At 40.4% G+C, this 19,296-nt stretch overlaps 2 protein-coding genes across 4 annotated transcripts in view; both read right to left on the reverse strand.

Moving 5' to 3' along the window:
* Positions 1-248: 248 nt before the first annotated feature.
* Positions 249-9,121, reverse strand: ccs (copper chaperone for superoxide dismutase). Its single transcript, XM_079605404.1, has 8 exons — positions 8,973-9,121; positions 8,055-8,127; positions 7,742-7,879; positions 5,410-5,584; positions 5,109-5,169; positions 4,050-4,127; positions 2,375-2,478; positions 249-963 (listed from the first exon to the last, which is right to left on the reverse strand). Exons 1-8 carry the CDS (start codon positions 8,994-8,996, stop codon positions 810-812), a joined length of 807 nt encoding a protein of 268 aa, XP_079461530.1. The 5' UTR covers positions 8,997-9,121; the 3' UTR covers positions 249-809.
* Positions 9,122-9,342: 221 nt separating this feature from the next.
* The window catches only part of prkd4 (protein kinase D4), a 29,217-nt gene continuing 19,263 nt past the window's right edge, over positions 9,343-19,296 (reverse strand). For 2 of the 3 annotated variants that reach the window (XM_079605369.1, XM_079605370.1), the window contains 7 exons: positions 15,697-15,725; positions 15,420-15,599; positions 14,746-14,907; positions 12,892-12,990; positions 12,409-12,676; positions 9,803-9,888; positions 9,351-9,656 (listed from right to left, as the gene is read on the reverse strand). In XM_079605369.1, coding sequence (XP_079461495.1) covers positions 9,486-9,656; positions 9,803-9,888; positions 12,409-12,676; positions 12,892-12,990; positions 14,746-14,907; positions 15,420-15,599; positions 15,697-15,725 — 995 coding nt within the window. In that variant the 3' untranslated portion in view covers positions 9,351-9,485. Of the gene's footprint in view, positions 9,657-9,802; positions 9,889-12,408; positions 12,677-12,891; positions 12,991-14,745; positions 14,908-15,419; positions 15,600-15,696; positions 15,726-19,296 lie in introns of all 3 variants that reach the window. The other variant, XM_079605371.1, reaches the window with a different exon arrangement.

A 19,296-nucleotide genomic window follows, 5' to 3' on the forward strand; every position in this document is an offset into this window, starting at 1 on the left:
TAAAAGCACCATGGCACAAACCACAGATATTTTAATCACATATTTTTTTAGCTGCTTTCAGTTAAGTTGTGTTTAATTCTCTGAATCTGATATGCATGTACTGTAAGCAACTTTGGATTGTTTTTTCATAAATAAGAATACAGTCAGTTTTTTTAATAACACAACAAATGAAAGATTTGGGCTTATTTTGGGCAAAACAGAGGCTTGTTTTTGTTTGTGATCAAATATGTAAAAAACAAAATCACAGCACTGCTGTACATTTTTATTAGTGGAAACATTATTAAATGTGCTTTATATATTTGTTTTATTTTTCCTTTATCTGTACAACAATAGTAAAAAAAAAAAAAAATAAATAAAAAACATTACAACAATTAATAAATTACGACATGCTAGGTCAGTTAGCCAACGGGACATTCATTTTAAAGTGATTATTACAGAAGTGCTGAAGATTTTTTGAAAATGCTTACAAATCGCCCCATTGAAACATTTACTTTTTTTTTTTAAATCACTCATCGTATAAAAATATTTGTTTATTCTTTGATTTTGAAGTGTGTAAAATCAGACAAACTAAAGCATAATGGAATGAATTATAACTATGAAATTCAGCTATATATCCATCACACCATCTACATAGTTACACATGGTTTGATTTCTGTATTTGTGGCATCAGAATCTCATCTACACCTGAACATAATCACGACAGCTTCAGACAGGCACGTTTTCGGTCTCTTTTCTCATTCCTTCCACATATCTGTGCTTGATGTCCATCTGTATTCCTTGACGTGTGTGAAGGTCGCATGCTCGACCCGTTACAGATGAGCTGCCGGTGTGTCAGTGACTTTCCGTCCTCTCCCAGCGATGGGCCGATCTCTCTCTTCCCACAGGGTCACACCATCACAGGCACAAATCTGTTTAGGGTTCTGAAACAAGCCGGCCGATCGAGCAATGATTCCACATGCCAGCCTGAGAGAGAGAGAGCGGACATTAAGCAAACACACACACACACACAGTCCACTGAAGAACATCAAGCGTATTAGCTCCGCTCAGAGTGGGATTTGATTTCCTTCACTTAAAGGGATAGTTTACCCAAACATTTCAATTCTGTCATCATTTACTCACCATCAAGTTTTTCTTTTGAACACAAAAGTAAATGTTTTGAAGAATATTGGTAACCAAACAGTTGCTGGTCCCATATTATGAAGGAAGGAAAAAAATGGGGCCACATTCACATTCTTCAAAATGTCTTTTTTTTGTGTTCAGGGGCCGGTTGCACCAGTAAGTTACAACTTAGCCTAGTTGTGCGTCCCATTGGTCCGTGTTGTGCATGTCAAATAAAATCAGTCATAATCAATAAATGTTATTTCTTATGGGTTTTTTGTATCATTACTTATTCATTTCGTAACAATTTAACAGTTTCTGAATGTTATTTACATATAAAAACAGTTGTTATTCATGATTAAGGGACCTATTTAATGGAAACGTAGTTTTACTGTTTAGTTACGTGAGGCAAAAGAAGTTAGAATGAAGGATTAACTGAAATTTAAACAATTTCTGCTCACGTATTTGAAGGCTATTGGATCATTGAGGGTAAACCTCATATTATGCGACTACTTTACGGAGAGTTTACGACCTACTAGCTACTTTCTGCCTTGCGAACGGTAAGTGGTGCAACCGAATAAAGTACAGAGTTAGATACAAACTTGCTAGTAGTTACTAAGCCTCTAGTGAGGACTTTACCTTCCGATGTAAGAAAGAACGTACGAACGGCTGGTGCAACCCGAGCCAGGAGATAAACAAACTCATACAGGACTGGGTGAGTAAATGATGACAGAATTTACATTTGTGGGTGAACTATCCCTTTAAATCAGCGCATAACGACATTAGAAGTGTTTCATCTTTATTTTAAATCTCTTTTTTTCTGGATAAAAAACTGATTCAGACAAAGTTAGTCAAACACAAGAACCCAAAATTAATTACATTACTAATACGTCTGACAGTTAAGAGCTAGACATCATGTTTTTTTATATATATATTGTCAGTCTATATAATAAAATCTATAATAAAGTAATAAATGTCAATCAAATGCAATGTAGAAGGTTTCTTATGACATAAGTATATTTAACTTTATCCACAAACATCCAGTACACCCGAGTGAAGCGATTAGATACTATACAGCAAATCTCAACAGTTTGATTGTTTATATCGGCACAACATGCAAACTATATTATCGCCCAGCTCTATGTATAAAGTCGGATATATAAGTACATCCATATATCCAGAAACACGAATGTAAAGCATAAAGATATCATCAACATTAACAGCATGATTGTATGTAACTGTGTGTTGTGAAAAGTGCTATGCAAATAAAACTGACCTGTCTCCTGAGTTTCCTGTTATTTTGGACAGTGGGTGATTCCCACGGCCCAAATCATCCTCCCCAGAATCCACCACCAGAGATCGGCCAATCACGTCCCACACCTGTCAAGCAGAGAGCATGTGACATCATAGCATGGCATATCATACATGAACACGCACCAAACACAAGTATACACTGGCTTTGGTAAATCAGTGCATGAATATTTTTAGATGACAATGAATGATATAAGAGTTAAAGGAACACTATGCAAGATTTGTACCTTAATATAACAGCTTCGAAGTCATTTCGATGGTAAACACACTCATAGTACAGCGAATCATCCTAATGGCAAAACCAGCAATGCATGTTTGAGAGGTGGCACCCCGCCAAATCTCACGAGAATCACAACTTGCTTTACGGCACGACGTCACACACATAAACAACATATGAGCAGCCTCTATGGAGGACACTAGCACGCATTTCAGACGTGAATCATGGCAGAGTCTACGAAGAAAACGCCGCGTCAGGCTTTCACTCACAGGTACCGTATACAGGGGGAGGGGATCAGGCCGCGACTGCAGAGACGGTAACGTTAAATACAAGTACTCCACATCGACTCTAGGGGTCGCTGTTTGACAAAAACAGAAATCCTGCATAGTGTGCCTTTAAAAAGGAGGTGTAACCATGAAACAGAAGGTTAGTGTAATTAACAATAACTTAGGTAACTTCATATTGAAATCCAAGCACTCTGCCTTAGGGTTCATAAACACACGCACGCATGCACACACACACACACACACCTGACTGCTCCTCCGAGCTGGACACATGGCCTGTATGTAGGGTGACCAGATGTCCCGAAAAATTCGGGACAGTCCCGAAATCTGAGGTGTTGTCCCGAATCCCGAATCCGGCCCTAATTGTCCCGAAAATTATACTTATACAAAATCTTGAATAGAACTTGTATGATACAAACATTAAAAACTGTCCGTGGAGGTTGAGTTTCTTTTTATCTTAGAAAAAAAAGAAACAAAAACAGATGCCGCAGCCAAAAGCAGCCAGTGTATTATGATATATGAGCCAGCCCCCGCCGGCCGGCGGCTCATTGGCTGCGGGCTGCGGCTGCGGCATCTTTTTTTGTTATCTTTTATTTCTAAGATACCGAAGGCGCGAATTTAGATATGCATTTGTAAGCTAATTTTCATTCGTTTTGTGGACATGGCTGAACTGGAACACATCGCTAAAAAGAAAAAACGCCACTGCAGGTACCGGGAGGAGTGGGTGGGGAAGTATCCATGGATTGCGACAGCCTTAAGCCATGAGAGTAAAGCGTTCTGCAAAGTGTGTAGGAAAGAGTTTGGTGTTTCTCACGGAGGGGAGGCCACTTGTGCTTTTAAAGGCACACCTTTAAATACCTAATTTCAGTATGATTTCAAGTCATTTTCATGTCATGCAGCATCACTTCAATCTTTAGATGCTAATAAAACAATTTCAACTCAAATTAATGTTTCATTATGTTTAATTTATTTGACAAGTAATTTTATATCGTTTGACCAGCAGGCGTCACCAGCGCGCGGTGTTTACAAAAATTTTTTTGAACACTACACACCCCCCCCCCCCCCCCCACCCCCGTCCCGAATTTCAACCAATCGCATCTGGTCACCCTACCTGTATGTGGAGATCACAGCTCGATTACCTTTATCTGAGAGTCTTCTAGCCGGAAAGAAGCTCTTCCTTCAGGATCTGCCGTGATGTTTCCCAGATCGCCCACATGCTAGAGAACACACAAGTTAAACACACACATGTAAATTCCTTATTTCCTTAGTCGATGTTAGTCAATATACATGTACAAATAAAGCAATACACATATATTTAAAAAAATTTCAAAAGCAGAAATACAAAATTTCGTTATTGCTTCTTTAAAAAAAACTATAAATATTATTAGAAACATTACAAATATATAATACATTTATTATTAATACATAAACAAATTGAATGTATATAATAAATAAAAATTATATATATATAATACATAAAATAAAAATGTAATGTACATTATATTTATATAAATAAGTATAATATATTTATAAAAGTATATTTATTTATACATTTATTTATATAAATAACAAAATAAATTTGTTATTGCTTTTTAAAAAATTATATTAGAATTATTAATTTTTTTTTATTTAAGTTAAGTTTTTAATTAATGCTTTTTCTACACAGAATTACCATACCGGTAGTTTAAATATTTAAGTATATATATATATATATATATATATATTATGTATATATATATAAAACCAAATATAAAATATATACAAATAAATAAGTAAATGAATAAATAATAATAACAACAGCAATATAAATAAGTAATTAAAAACACATTACTTATTAATAAATACATTAGTAAAATGCATATAATAAAAAATAATTAGCTTCTTCTACTACAGTATTACCATAGTTTTAGGACATTTTGAACACCGTAAAATACCACATAGATATTGTAGAATACACCGGGGCTAGTTGTCAACTTCATAAACTATATGGTTCATTAAAATAAAAAACAACATTCATTAACTATAAGGTGAGGTGTGAGGTGTAACAAGTTTAGAGTGTGTTGAATAATCTTTTTTCTTGGTGAATAGCATTAGAAATCTCCAAGGCTTTAAGGTGTGTGTGTGTGTGTGTGTGTGTGTGTGTGTGTGTGTGTGTGTGTGTGTGTGTGTGTCCAGAAGCTAATGTAAAGTAAATGTACCCTGTCCGAGTCCTGAGGAGATCCGTGGGGTTTCCTGAAGGGATTGAAGTGATCTCCACAGCTGAAGGACACACAGCACAAACATGATCATGATCATCCAGCGAACGCGGTCATATGCATTCAGATATTTCACTCTGAGCTAATGCAGCGTGTGTTTTGTTTCAGGGAAAGGTTTCTAATGAATAACGCCGCCTGTTTGACACACGATCACCAGACTGGATGTGGTTCATGCTCCTAACCCCGTTATAACAAACACAGACTGCCGTGTGATCTAAAGGTGAAAGGTCAAGGGTCGTGATACCTCCTGCAGTCCTGTGTGAGGTCGCCGAGCTCGTGCACATGCAGGCCGTGCGCTCCTGGCTTCAGCCCGTCGATTGTCCCGTCAATCAAACAGCGTTCCTGTGACAACTGCAGGAACCGGACCACGCCCTGCACAAGCCCCGCCCCGCTGACCATCACCACGGCAGCGCCCAGGTCTGACAACAACAACACACAGTTAACCAATCAGAGACCTCTACCTAAACATCATATCAGGAGAGGGACAGACAGAATGTGTGTGTAATGTGTGTGTGTGTGCCACAGCCTGAGAGACAGCAGGTGAATGTGTGTAATGTGTGTGTCTGACCTTAGTGTGTTTCCCTACTGTCCACCACAGTGACCCTCAGTAATGTGTGTGTGTGTGTGTATGTATGTTAAAACACTGGGGTATCAAATGTTCACATATGTTTGAATTTGTTACACTGTTCATTTAAATTTAAGCTATGTTTTAATATTTTATTATTTTGATGTCTTTATTATTATTATATGTATTCCAAGCTTTGGCAATATTGTATTATTTACAGTCATGCCAATAAAGCACTTTTGAATTTGAATTTGATAACAAGCATTAGGCCCGTTTCATGCTTGTTCACATCAGGCGGCAACCTTCCAGTCTCTCTCTTATATCAAACACAGGAGACTTAAACTGCAGTTCATCGACTGGCCACTAGAGACCGGCTGAGTCAATCCCACAGAACCCCATATTAAAGGGCACCTATTATGACATTTAAAATGTTCCTAATGTTGTTTAGGGAGTCCCCAACAACAGTTTTACGTGCATGCAATGTCAAAAAACACTTTTGTTGTCGTATAATATGCATTTATTTTTACCTGATTTGCTCACCGACTCCCAAATGATTCGTTCAACGACTCATTTTTCCAAACCCCTCCTTTGCGCGACGCTAATCTGCGTTGATTGGTCAGATGACCAGCAGTGTTTACAGAGATAATACTTATTGTTTAACACGGAGTACAATGATGCTTTTATCAATTAAATTGTGTTATAATAATGATTATAGTCCACTGCTTTCATAGTTTAGTAAAAAACTAAAAATAAGATAAAGAATTTAAAGTTATGTTAGCGAGCATAGCCCAGAGTTCATATTGTAAAAGCACAATCAGTCTTTGTTTGCATTAGCCCGATGCATAAACATAACGTTTAAAAAAAAAAAAAAAAAATGCAGTTACGTTACTACGAGGTATTATTCTATTCTTTAAGACAACTCCGAAAACAACGACAAACACTTCACATATCTCAATACAATTGTCATTGAAGACCTAGAAGCTAAACGGTGCTTACACAACAAACACAATAATTAATAAGCATGCTACATAAAACATAAAAGCAACAATTATTAATAACACTTACAGGCTGTGATACGGAGGAGGAAGCTGATGCAAATACACTTGGAACTGAACCTTCCTTCAATATCAGCCGCCTCGCGAATCCAAGTTTGATTGCATTTAAAGCAAGCGTCTTCGAAATGACGCAAACAAAGCACAAGGCTCGGACTATACTTCTGTGGTATAGTGAATTGTAGCCACTTAGTCTTCAAATGCTCCTCCTTGGGCAGATGAAAAAAGTTGGCTTTTGAGTCTCACTTCAGAACACAGCGTCTCATCACCATGATGTTTCCCTGCTGGCCTTGGAGCGCAATAAGTGGGCGTATCGTATTCAAATAACTCGACAAGTTGACGTCATCTAGTCAGAGAAAAAGCTTCGGTCTTCTAACGATTCATAAAAATGACTCAGAGTCGACTCTTACTTTTGAAAGACAATTACTTTATATACGGTGCACTTTCATATTTCAAACTTTGCAGGATGTTTTTGTTCACTTAGATCTATGTTACACACTACATGAAAGGTCAATTTCAAAATTCCATAATAGGTGCCCTTTAAGACTTTACAGCAGAAAAAATATGTTTATAGCCAGGTGCAAAAAGTGTATACGTCACAACAAGAAAAAAATGACAATCTTAACTTCCGTTTCATGCCGACTTTAAGCCTTTAAATTCTGCATAATTAAGGGCGTGGCCACTTGAGTGACAGGTGGATTGCCACTGATGTCACAACTAGCCTTTTGTCTGCTGTCTGTTAGCGTCACGTCACCTCAGATAATCCGTTTTTGTCTATTTTTGGTTATCCGGGAGTGACGCTCTGCCAAGATGGCGACGGCCACTTTGGGCTTAAAAATGCTCTTCAGAAACTCTTCTGAAACCTACGTGTGACGTCACGGACACTACGTACGTTCATATGTTTTTTACAGTCTATGTTTCTCATTGTGCTTTGACACTAACAGTGCTTCTGTTCACACCTGATTCTGAGCTGCCCATTCCCTTCAGCACTGCCCGTCTGCCTGTGCTCTCAATCAGAGTCTGGACCTGGGAAGACGTGAGCGCCGTTTCAACCAGAACCTCCTCCTTACCCAGGTTTATCTGCACCGACTGCACTCCTAAACACACACACACACACACACACACACACACACACACACACACACACACACACACACACACACACACACACACACACACACACACACACACACACACACACACACACACACACACACGAATGAGATAATAGCTCATGACACAGAAAAGTGTTTCATGTTGTGCTCGACTCACCCGGTTCTTTCTCCAAAACGCCCTTTACTGCATTAACACAGCTGTCACATGACATCTGCACCGCAAACTCAAGCTGTGCAAAAAGGAAATTAATTTGGATATTTATATTTATTATACAGTATATTACATTATATATATATATATACATACACATACACATGGTAGGCTATATATTAGTGCTGTCAAATCACAATTAATCGTATTAACATAAAAGTTATTATAATGTGTTGTGTGTGTGTGTGTGTATGTATATATATATAAAACACACACACACACACACATATAAATATATATCAAATATATATACACACACAAACATATATATAAATAGATATAAAACACACACATAACGTTATATATATATATATATATAATGTGTGTATAATATATATATACACTGCGTAAATACGTTATAAACAAACTTTTATGTTGCAATTTATTGCGATTAATTGATTTGACAGCACTAGTGCATTAATGGTAATTTCGACGAAGCGTGGATGAGTTTTGTATGACGTTTAGCATGTCACACTGCAGAATACTGTCATGTCAGACATTAAAAATCATAATTCCAGACATAATCATAATATTCCTGAATGTGTTTGGCAGTTTTATAAGTCGAAATAAAAATAAAGTACACAAGACTACAACAGCATGCAAAAACGAAGAGGTAAATAACTGCGCAAGCCATTAAAGATAACACGTTATGGAAACTGTGCTGATCGTTATGATGAAATCATTAATATGAACGTAAATTTGACTTGAAAGAAAGACGTTATTATACAGTTGGCCTGTTGATATTCTTATACAAATAATTTCAATTTAACAACTTCATATTTTATAAAAGCAATTAAAGCCCTAAATAATTGTGATTAGAGTATTTATTTTCAAAATAATTAATTTTAAAGTCATTATTCTCACCTTCGCAGTTCTGTTTGTGTCCATCTCTGGTTCGCACGCTGATAATGACGTACGCGGAAGTTCCGCGTTCAGAAAACGTAATAAAATAAAAGTCCTAGCAAGGAAAGACAAAATGCCAATCACACGATAAGAGTCCCAGATGAAAATGTGGGAGAGGCTCTAATAATTTTGGATTAGCTGTGATTAAACAAACATTTAATCGAATAAAATAAAATATCAACAAACTAACCAAAAACTTTATCATTCTTGTAATTATTTTTGTGATGATGGTTAGCCAGAAATGAATCGGAAGTGTTTTCATTTATTCTAATTTAGTCTTTGATTTTCAGGATGTGTTGGGTGCAAATCATCAACATGAAACTTATCAGAAACAAACCTCAAGGTTAGTATTTTCTTATTTTATTGAAAAATATCTCAAACACTAAATCTCACCAAAATAATTGGATGTGCACCACAGTAGATTCACAGAGTTGTTCATATAATACAATATTCACAGATATATTAATATAAAATCTACACGTCTGTTTTCTGTTCTTCATTTGCTACTATTGTTAAATGTTCTGGGAAGCTGAGGCTTTTCTCCAGGGCGTAGGATCTCCAGTGCTCGTCGTCTGCCTCATGAGTGAGATAGCGATAACCCATCCGCTGCTCGAACTCACGCAGGTCACACCACATCTGGAAGTTCTGCGGGACACGAGGACAACATGTGCGTGAGTGATACTGTGTCCATCCAGTCAATGCAAGTCAAGTAAACACCGCTGTTTTAGTAAATTAAACATGCCAGTAAAATGTAATTGGATTTGGTTGATTGTTTGAGAAAGTCACCAGACCTGAAACCAGGGATGACCCATGGCTTTGCCGACGCTGAACCTGCGTCTCACCACCACCTGCAGCAGGTTATTGATCAGATTCACCGCTGAGAGAGAGAGAGAGAGAGAGAGAGAGAGAGAGAGAGAGATATGATTTCACTTTTCTAACTTTAGTTAGTGTGTAATGTTGCTGTTTGAACATAAACAACATCTGCAAAGTTACAACACTCAAAGTTTAAAGCAAAGGGAGATATTTGCTTTTAAAGAAATTGCTTTTTAAGGACTACAACAAACGGCTGGTAGGGACTACACGACATTCTTCCCGGGTTAGTGACATCACCAACCCTAAAATTTACATAAACCCCGCCCCCGAGACGCGATTTATAGATTATCATGAAATAATATGCTAATCAATGACTAGAAGTTAACTCCACATCCGCTGCCTAAATTCATCAACTAACCCAGGGGTCGGCAACCCAAAATGTTGAAAGAGCCATATTGGACAAAAAAAAATAAAAAATCTAATCTGTCTGGAGCCGCAAAAAATTAAAAGCCTTATATAAGCCTTATAATGAAGGCAACACATGCTTTAAGTGTCTATATTAGCTTTATTAGCCCCCTAGTATCAAAATGATAACTAGGATACAAATACACAATGAGCAAGGCGACCGTTATTTCGAATCTGTCACTTTATTGTTTCCATGGTTACGCGTCATTGCTTGTCACGTGACACAGCGCAACCACAACACAGCGCTGAATGAATGATGATCTGAAAGTAAGTGGCTGGTGAACTGGGAGAAGAATAGGGTAAAATGTAAAGCTACTTACACAATGTGTATCTGATATGAATAAAACGTGTCGTCTTTTTATATTATAAAGGATTATTATTGCCGCTTCCATGACATCAGTGTATATTTTACAACATCAAATTCATTGTTTTTTTTTAGTACTTATGTGATTCTTAAATGTCTTAAACCTAAAATAACTATTATGTGGTTAAAAACACTGAATAGTTTTGATATATGACAAGCACTGAGGGTGCCAGAGCACGTTTGAATTTAACCGGTGTGATCGAACGCTTCAGGGACCAGCCAAGACTGATCACACCGGTGTGATCGTACGTGCAAAAGGGTTAAAATAAAAAATATTTTTCCCATTTTCATATTTTTGAAAAAGCTCCAGGGAGCCACTAGGGCGGCGCTTAAGGCTCTAGAGCCGCGGGTTGCCGACCCCCGAACTAACCATTCAGAAATGTCGTCTACATGTTGTCCCGCTCCCTGAGCCGGGAGCAGCTGCTCATTTGCATTTAAAGGGACAGACACAAAACGGTGCGATTTTACTCACCCTCAAAAAGTGACAACTTTAACAAGCTATATAAAAATATCCGTGGGGTATTTTGAGCTAAATCTTCACACACACACTCTGGGGACATCAGAGACTTATTTTACATCTTGTGAAAAGGGCATTACACCAGAAAGAAGAAAAGTAAATCCTCATTTAGGTGTCACACTTGTGATCCTCGGCAGTCAGAAGAAACTGAAGACAATAAGAGTGACTATTTGTAAAAAAAAAAGAAGAAAGAAATGAATGTAGCCTACTATATTTTGTTATAATAATATTTATACTTTAATATTTTGTATTTTGAGTGGATTTCATGGTCCTAGACGATATTCACCTCTAAACTATGCACTGTTTATTTTATTATTAATTGTATTAATACAGTGTTAAAAAAAAGAGTAAGGAATTTAACATCCAAATCGTGGAAGACAGATTGGTGTCAACTGGTGGGAGAAATAAAGAAAATCATATGTAATACCAAATATAATACTGCTGTCAAACCGATTATTCGCGAATAACTCTGTCGGACGCGCGCCGGGCTCGGACAGAAAAATTCGGCCTGATCCGCACTCTAATATATATATATATATATATATATGTAACCCCTCCACCTGGGTACTACTCGCCCCGCTCAGTGTGGGCCTCGAACCCGGGTCTCCGGCGTGACAGTCAGGTGATCTAACAAGCAGGCTAAAGACTGTAGCCACTAGCGTCTGCCGCTAGAGCGCCTATTGAGATCAGAGGAGTGAGGTTTACTCACACAGCAACTACTGGCTGACCTCCGTTACAATCACCCCCCTAAACCTCACTACCATCCGGGTCACGGCACCAATGTAACCCCTCCACCTGAGTCCTCCTCGCCCCGCTCTGTACGGGCCTCGAACCCGGGTCTCCGGCGTGACAGTCAGGTGATCTAACAAGCAGGCTAAAGACTGTAGCCACTAGCGTCTGCCGCTAGAGCGCCTATTGAGATCAGAGGAGTGAGGTTTACTCGCACAGTGACTACTAGCTGGCCTCCGTTACATATATATGGATGATTAGGAGCGGCCAATGGGCAGATTTGGCCAGGACACCGGGGGTTACACCCCTACTCATTTTCCGAAGGACATCCTGGGATTTTTAATGACCACAGAGAGTCAGGACAATATATATTAACAAACTTATGCTGCGATTAATCACGAATAATCGATTTGACAGCACAAATGTTGTAAATACACGAGAGTAAGTAAGTGATAACAGAGTTTTTGGTGAACTATCCCCTTTAAAAGCATCATTCATCCGTCTCTCACCCTCCAGTGAGATGAGGGACCACGGCTGGCGCGGATACATGAACGAGGCGTTAGTGATCTGCTGATTAATGTCCTCGTCCTCGTTGAAGGGGAACGTCCCGCTCAGGCTGACGTATAAGATGACCCCCACAGCCCACATGTCCAGAGAGCGATTATAACCGTGACTCCTGATGACCTCGGGCGCCAGATACGCAGGGGTCCCGACCACCGAGCGCCGGAACGACTTCTCCCCGATGATGCGAGCGAAACCAAAGTCACAGAGTTTGACCTGAAACGGAGACTGCGATCACATTTGGGACTTCTGGATAGACGACATTTACACATTTAGCAGATGCTTTTATGCAAAGCGACTTGCATTGCATTTAATGCATGTATTTTTCATGCATTGCTTGTTTGAGCTGTTATACAGCAATATCTGAATATGCGACACATGCAATTCTAGGCTTTACTGAAAGTAATTTAGATTCATATGAGGAATCAGACCTGAGGAAAGGGTTCGGGTGACGCCAGCAGCACATTTTCTGGTTTCAGGTCACAGTGTGCAATGTGCCTCAGGTGCAGGTACCTCAGAGCCTCCAAAACCTTCAACAACACATCAACAGCTCAGAGATTAAAGATAGCGCTTGTGCAGGAAGGCAAAACAACACGTCTTCATTGATTTACACTCTTAAAAAAAATGGTTGCACGAGGGGCTTTTCACAGCGATGCCACAAAACCACTATTTTTGGCTCCGCAAAGAACCTTTCAGTGCACAGTTTTTTTCTTAGTGGGCAGAAAACCTACAAACCTTTTTCCACTATAAAGAGCAGTTTGTGCAATGGAAAGATTGCATTGATGTTAAAGTCCCCCTGTAGTCAATCATTGTATCCCTTAAAACTCATCTTTGATCAGCAAAATTACATATTTAAAAGTTTTTTCAGTAATTTTTTTTTGTTTATGCCTTAAAACAGCTTGAATGTAACTCGACACCCTTGCCTCATTTAGTATACGCGGTTCTATGAATATGCAAATAAGCCCCGCCTCCACTCACTCAGAGATCCACTGGTTGACGATCACACGTTGATCTGATTGGTTACAAGGTAGTGTGTGACGTCAGAAACACCAGCGATTTCAAACCGTGTTTTTGAGACTGTCTTTGGTTCACTGCAGTTTTAAGCAGAAAATACTCAGCAATGCTGTCGACTTATGAATTTACACATGGTTTGTCTTAAAGCAGATTAAAAACACCACAGACATATAAACAACATTAAAAGTTAGATTTTCACCACAGGGGGAATTTAATGATACTTTTAATAATATTCATGGACCCATAAAAGCCAATAAAGAACCTTTATTTTTAATATTGTAATGCATTTAAAAAACACCTGTTCCATTCCTGGGTCTGTTTGGACCCGGTGGAACGTAAGGTTATAAAACAGTCATAAATTCATATTTTTTAAACTAAAACCATATTGTATCTGATCAGTACCTTCTCATTAATTAGTGATGGTTTTATCATGCAATTACTTAATTTACCACCTTTTTATTACTAACAAAATTGCTAATTCAAATTGTTTGAAATATTTTTTTTTACAAAGCAGGAAGAAATAGGGTGATGCAAGAACATATTTATTTTGTATCTATATTTATGAGAAATTTTCTTTGAATACATAATTTTATGAAATCTATAAGAACATATAATATGAGAACTACCAGGATGAACTCCATTGACTTTGATGGATTTAATTAAATTCATTTAAACTCATGACTGCTGAAAACAAAATGTGTAACAATTTAGTTTAAATGGTTATATATATATTTTTAATCTGAAAGAATATGTGTATTTTGTCAGTCTTAACACATATCCAAAGTTAAATTTTTGTACTAAAAACTATGGGTTTTGTCAAAAAAATTATAATTTTGTACCTCTTCCAAGTCAAAACTAACCCGAATGCAACAGGACGGTTGAGATCTATATGAAGTGGATTAGTGTGAAATTCATGCACAACAATTGATAATAAACAGAAATGTTTCTTGAGCAGCAAATCATCAAATTATTATGATTTCTGAAGGGTCATGTGACACTGAAGACTGGAGTAATGATTCTGAAAATTCAGCTTTGATCACAAGAACAAACTACATTTTACTATATTCAATTAGAAAGTTATTTTACAGTATTTTTTCGATTAAATAAAAGCAGCCGTGGTGAGCAGAAGAGAATAAAATAACCATCTGGTAACGTAGAAATATTAGCTATTAAGGTTATAAAAAAGTCAAACCTAAAAGACATCTCAAGGAACTTTAGCAATTGCTTCCCCCAAAAATGTTGTGTTGTGTGTTTTCAGCGAGCTTCATTACCTGAGTGACGAGAAAGCGCGCGGTGCGTTCAGGCAGACGGCCGTTCTCGTGAGATAAAATCGTCTCTAACATGTCGCTGTGGAGCTTCTCCATCACAACAAACGTATACTCCATCGTCTCAAACATGCCTTCTAAACAGATGACCCCTGGATGAGACAGTTTCTGAAACACACACACACATACATATGTGACCCTGGACCACAAAACCAGTCACATGGGTCAATTTTCTGAAACTGAGATTTATACATCATATGAAAGCTGAATACATAAGCTTTCCATTGATGTGTGGTTTGTTAGGATGTGACAATATTTGGTCGAGATATGACTATTGAAAATCTGGAATCTGAGGGTGCAAAAAAATCGTAACATTGAGAAAATCTCCTTTAAAGTTGTGCATTTATGTTCACGATTGTGCTGCATCCACTCACAAAAATACATGTTTTATATATTTACGGTTGGACGTTTACTAAATATCTTCATGGAACATGATCTTTACTTAATATCCTAATGATTTTTGGCATAAAAGAAAAATGGATAATTTTGACCCACAATGTATTGTTGGCTATTGCCACAGAAATACCCGTGCGACTCGAGACTGGTTTTGTGATCCAGGGTCACACATTTCTGGAACATATAACAACAACAAAATCGGTTTGGATAGTGTGAACACATACCTGCAATATCGAGACCTCGTTTTTAGTCTGCACTTCCTGTTTGGAGGGGAAGCGTGTTTTATCGATGACTTTAACAGCGACGGGACGTCCCGACTGCCTGTGTGTGCCTCCGTAAACCACCCCGAACTGACCCGCACCCAAAACCTCATCAGAGAAGATCTGATACAGCTCACTGATGTCCTGCAACACACACACACTCACACAGGTTATTCTGTGAAACACGGCGGCGGGTGTTGTTTTAGGAAACATCTTTACAGTAAATAACTGTGTGTCTCACCTGCGTCTCGTCACCCTTCTCTCCTTCACCTGTCAAGAGACCAGGAGCAACTTTAACATTACAGACATAAAAGAAGTGCAGAACACTAAATAAAGAAGTGCAGAACACTAAATAAAGAAGTGCAGAACACTAAATAAAGAAGTGCAGAACACTAAATTGTCACAGTGTCTTGTGTGTGGTTCCCTGGGTGTCCACTAGAGGTCTCTTCCCCATATCGTCACCCACTCATCATGAACTGCAATTCCCATAATCCTTTGTCTGCACTCATCATCTGTTCATTACACTCAGCTGTTTCTAATCATCCTGTTAGTTCTGTGTATAAATACCCTGTCTGTGTTAGTTCATGTCATGGAGTCATTGTATTGTTTGTCACACGTCAACGCCAAGGTCTGTTTCTAGTCTGTTCTCGTTTTTGTTCTTGCTTGTTTTGTTTATTTGTATCTGATTGATTAAATGGTTTTCGACACTGAGATGGATGACTACGATTCTGATTATTTGGACTACGACTCTTGCATGGACGACGACAATTTGGATTGCCCTGACTATCATGTTGCTGCATTTGGATCCACCCAATTCTCTGCTATCTGCCGTGACAGAATGACTCCATCACCAAATGGATCCAGCAGCATGAACATTTTGCAGGCATTTGCTTTTGTGGCTCGACAAAGGGAGGAGGCCATGACGCTCAGATTTCCTAAGGACTTTTCGTTCGACGACAGAGAGTCCTTTAGAGGAGAGAGTCTGGCCAGATTTTCGGGGACCCGTGGAGCTTGCAGAGGAGGAAGTATTAGAGGTGAGTCCCGAAATCAGTCTCTACTTCGGTCTTCCTTCGACCACGATCCGGTGACGCGCAGCCCAGAACACCTTTCGCCGCAGGTCCTGTCCCGTCCTGAACCAGCACCTCGCCAGAAGGGACGACGGAGGAGAAGGAAGACTTCCTCCGTGACTGTCCCGGTGGTCCCTGTTTCGGTGGTCCCGAGTCCGGTGGTCCCAGTTCCGGTGGTCCCAGTTCCGGTGGTCCCAGTTCCGGTCCCGAGTCCGGTGGTCCCAGTTCCGGTGGTCCCGAATCCGGTGGTCCCAGTTCCGGTCGTCCTGAGTCCGGGGGTCCCAGTTCTGGTGATCCCGAGTCCGGTGGTCCGGAGACGGAGGAGGAGAAGGGTCTGCTCAAGGACTTGTCCGGTGGCTCCTAACTCAGAGACCTTCCCGGAGGTGACTGCCATCCCTGACGCGCCGCCCAGGCATCCTGCTCTGCCGGCCCCGCCCGAGCTGCTCGCCCTGCCGGCCCCGCCCGAGCTGCTCGCCCTGCCGGCCCCGCCCGAGCTGCTCGCCCTGCCGGCGCCACCCCGGCGGACTGGTACGCCTGCCGATCCTGAGCTTCACGTCACGCCTGCCGATCCTGAGCTTCACGTCACGCCTGCCGATCCTGAGCTTCACGTCACGCCTGCCGATCCTGAGCTTCACGTCACGCCTGCCGATCCTGAGCTTCACGTCACGCCTGCCGATCCTGAGCTTCACGTCACGCCTGCCGATCCTGAGCTTCACGTCACGCCTGCCGATCCTGAGCTTCACGTCACGCCTGCCGATCCTGAGCTTCACGTCACGCCTGCCGATCCTGAGCTTCACGTCACGCCTGCCGATCCTGAGCTTCACGTCACGCCTGCCGATCCTGAGCCGGTGGTGTCTGTTGCTGTTCCTGAGCCGGTGGTGTCTGTTGCTGTTCCTGAGCCGGTGGTGTCTGTTGCTGTTCCTGAGCCGGTGGTGTCTGTTGCTGTTCCTGAGCCGGTGGTGTCTGTTGCTGTTCCTGAGCCGGTGGTGTCTGTTGCTGTTCCTGAGCCGGTGGTGTCTGTTGCTGTTCCTGTGCCGTGGTCGCCCGAGTGGTCGTCTTCGCCCTGGTCGTCTCCGCCATGGCCACCCGAAGAACCTGCCCCGTCCCGGCCGCCTGCACAGCCGGATCCGCCCTGTCCACCTGAGGGAAGGTCTCCGCCGTGGTCGTCTCCGCCGTGGCCGCCCGAGGGGTCTTCTCCACCCTGGCCGCCCGAGGGGTCGTCTGCTTCGCCCTGGCTGACTGTTAAGTCGTCACCTCGTGTTCCTGTTTCCCTCATGGTCCAGGCCTTCCCATCCCTCCCTCGGTTCTTCCACATTCCACCTTCCTCTTGGACTCTTGTGTTGTCTTGTTTTCTGTCATGGAGCGTCTGGTAGCCGCTCCGTAGAGGGGAGGTTCTGTCACAGTGTCTTGTGTGTGGTTCCCTGGGTGTCCACTAGAGGTCTCTTCCCCATATCGTCACCCACTCATTATGAACTGCAATTCCCATAATCCTTTGTCTGCACTCATCATCTGTTCATTACACTCAGCTGTTTCTCATCATCCTGTTAGTTCTGTGTATAAATACCCTGTCTGTGTTAGTTCATGTCATGGAGTCATTGTATTGTATGTCACACGTCAACGCCAAGGTCTGTTTCTAGTCTGTTCTCGTTTTTGTTCTTGCTTGTTTTGTTTATTTGTATCTGATTGATTAAATGGTTTTCGACACTGAGATGGATGACTACGATTCTGATTATTTGGACTACGACTCTTGCATGGACGACGACAATTTGGATTGCCCTGACTATCATGTTGCTGCATTTGGATCCACCCAATTCTCTGCTATCTGCCGTGACATAAATAAAGAAGTGCAGAACACTAAATAAAGAAGTGCAGAACACTAAATAAAGAAGTGCAGAACACTAAATAAAGAAGTGCAGAACACTAAATAAAGAAGTGCAGAACACTAAATAAAGAAGTGCAGAACACTAAATAAAGAAGTGCAGAACACTAAAACACTGACAATAAAGTCTCATTTGTTAGTTAATGCAACATGAACTAACAATGAACAATGTTTTTTAGCATTTTTGTTAATGTTGGTTAATGAAAATACTGTTCTTTGATTGTTTGTTTGTGCATCAATATGTATGTAGCAATATATTAAAAGTTGTATATATGTCTAACTGACTGTATCCACATACACACTCACATAAAACTATATTCACTGTATAGTAAATCTCAACTGCTTGTATCATCGCTAAGTGTGAAATATATGATCACGCGGCTGTAATGTGCAACTATAAAGCATGAAGGTATTATAAACATTGACATGATTTTCAGTAAAGCACTTGAACACTTCAACACTTGAACGAGTTGCCTTCAACCAAGTATCATCTTTCCTCACTCTGACCAACCAACTAGATGTAAACCAATCTGGCTTCAAGAAAGGGCATTCAACCGAGACTGCATTGCTGTCAGTCACAGAAGCCCTACGGTTCGCAAAAGCCGCTTCCAAATCATCAATTCTCATTCTCCTGGATCTGTCTGCTGCCTTCGACACTGTGAATCATCAGATCCTTCTGTCCACCCTCTCATCACTGGGCATCACAGGAACTCCTCTCCACTGGTTTGAGTCCTATCTCACAGGTGGGTCCTTCAGGGTCGCATGGAGAGGTGAGGTATCCGAAACGCATCAACTGACTACAGGGGTTCCCCAGGGTTCAGTGCTGGGACCTCTCCTCTTCTCCATTTACACCACATCACTGGGACCCATCATACATTCACATGGCTTCTCTTAC

The sequence above is a fragment of the Phoxinus phoxinus genome, assembly GCF_949152265.1.
Source record: "Phoxinus phoxinus genome assembly, chromosome: 2".
In the NCBI taxonomy this organism is placed as follows: domain Eukaryota; kingdom Metazoa; phylum Chordata; class Actinopteri; order Cypriniformes; family Leuciscidae; genus Phoxinus; species Phoxinus phoxinus.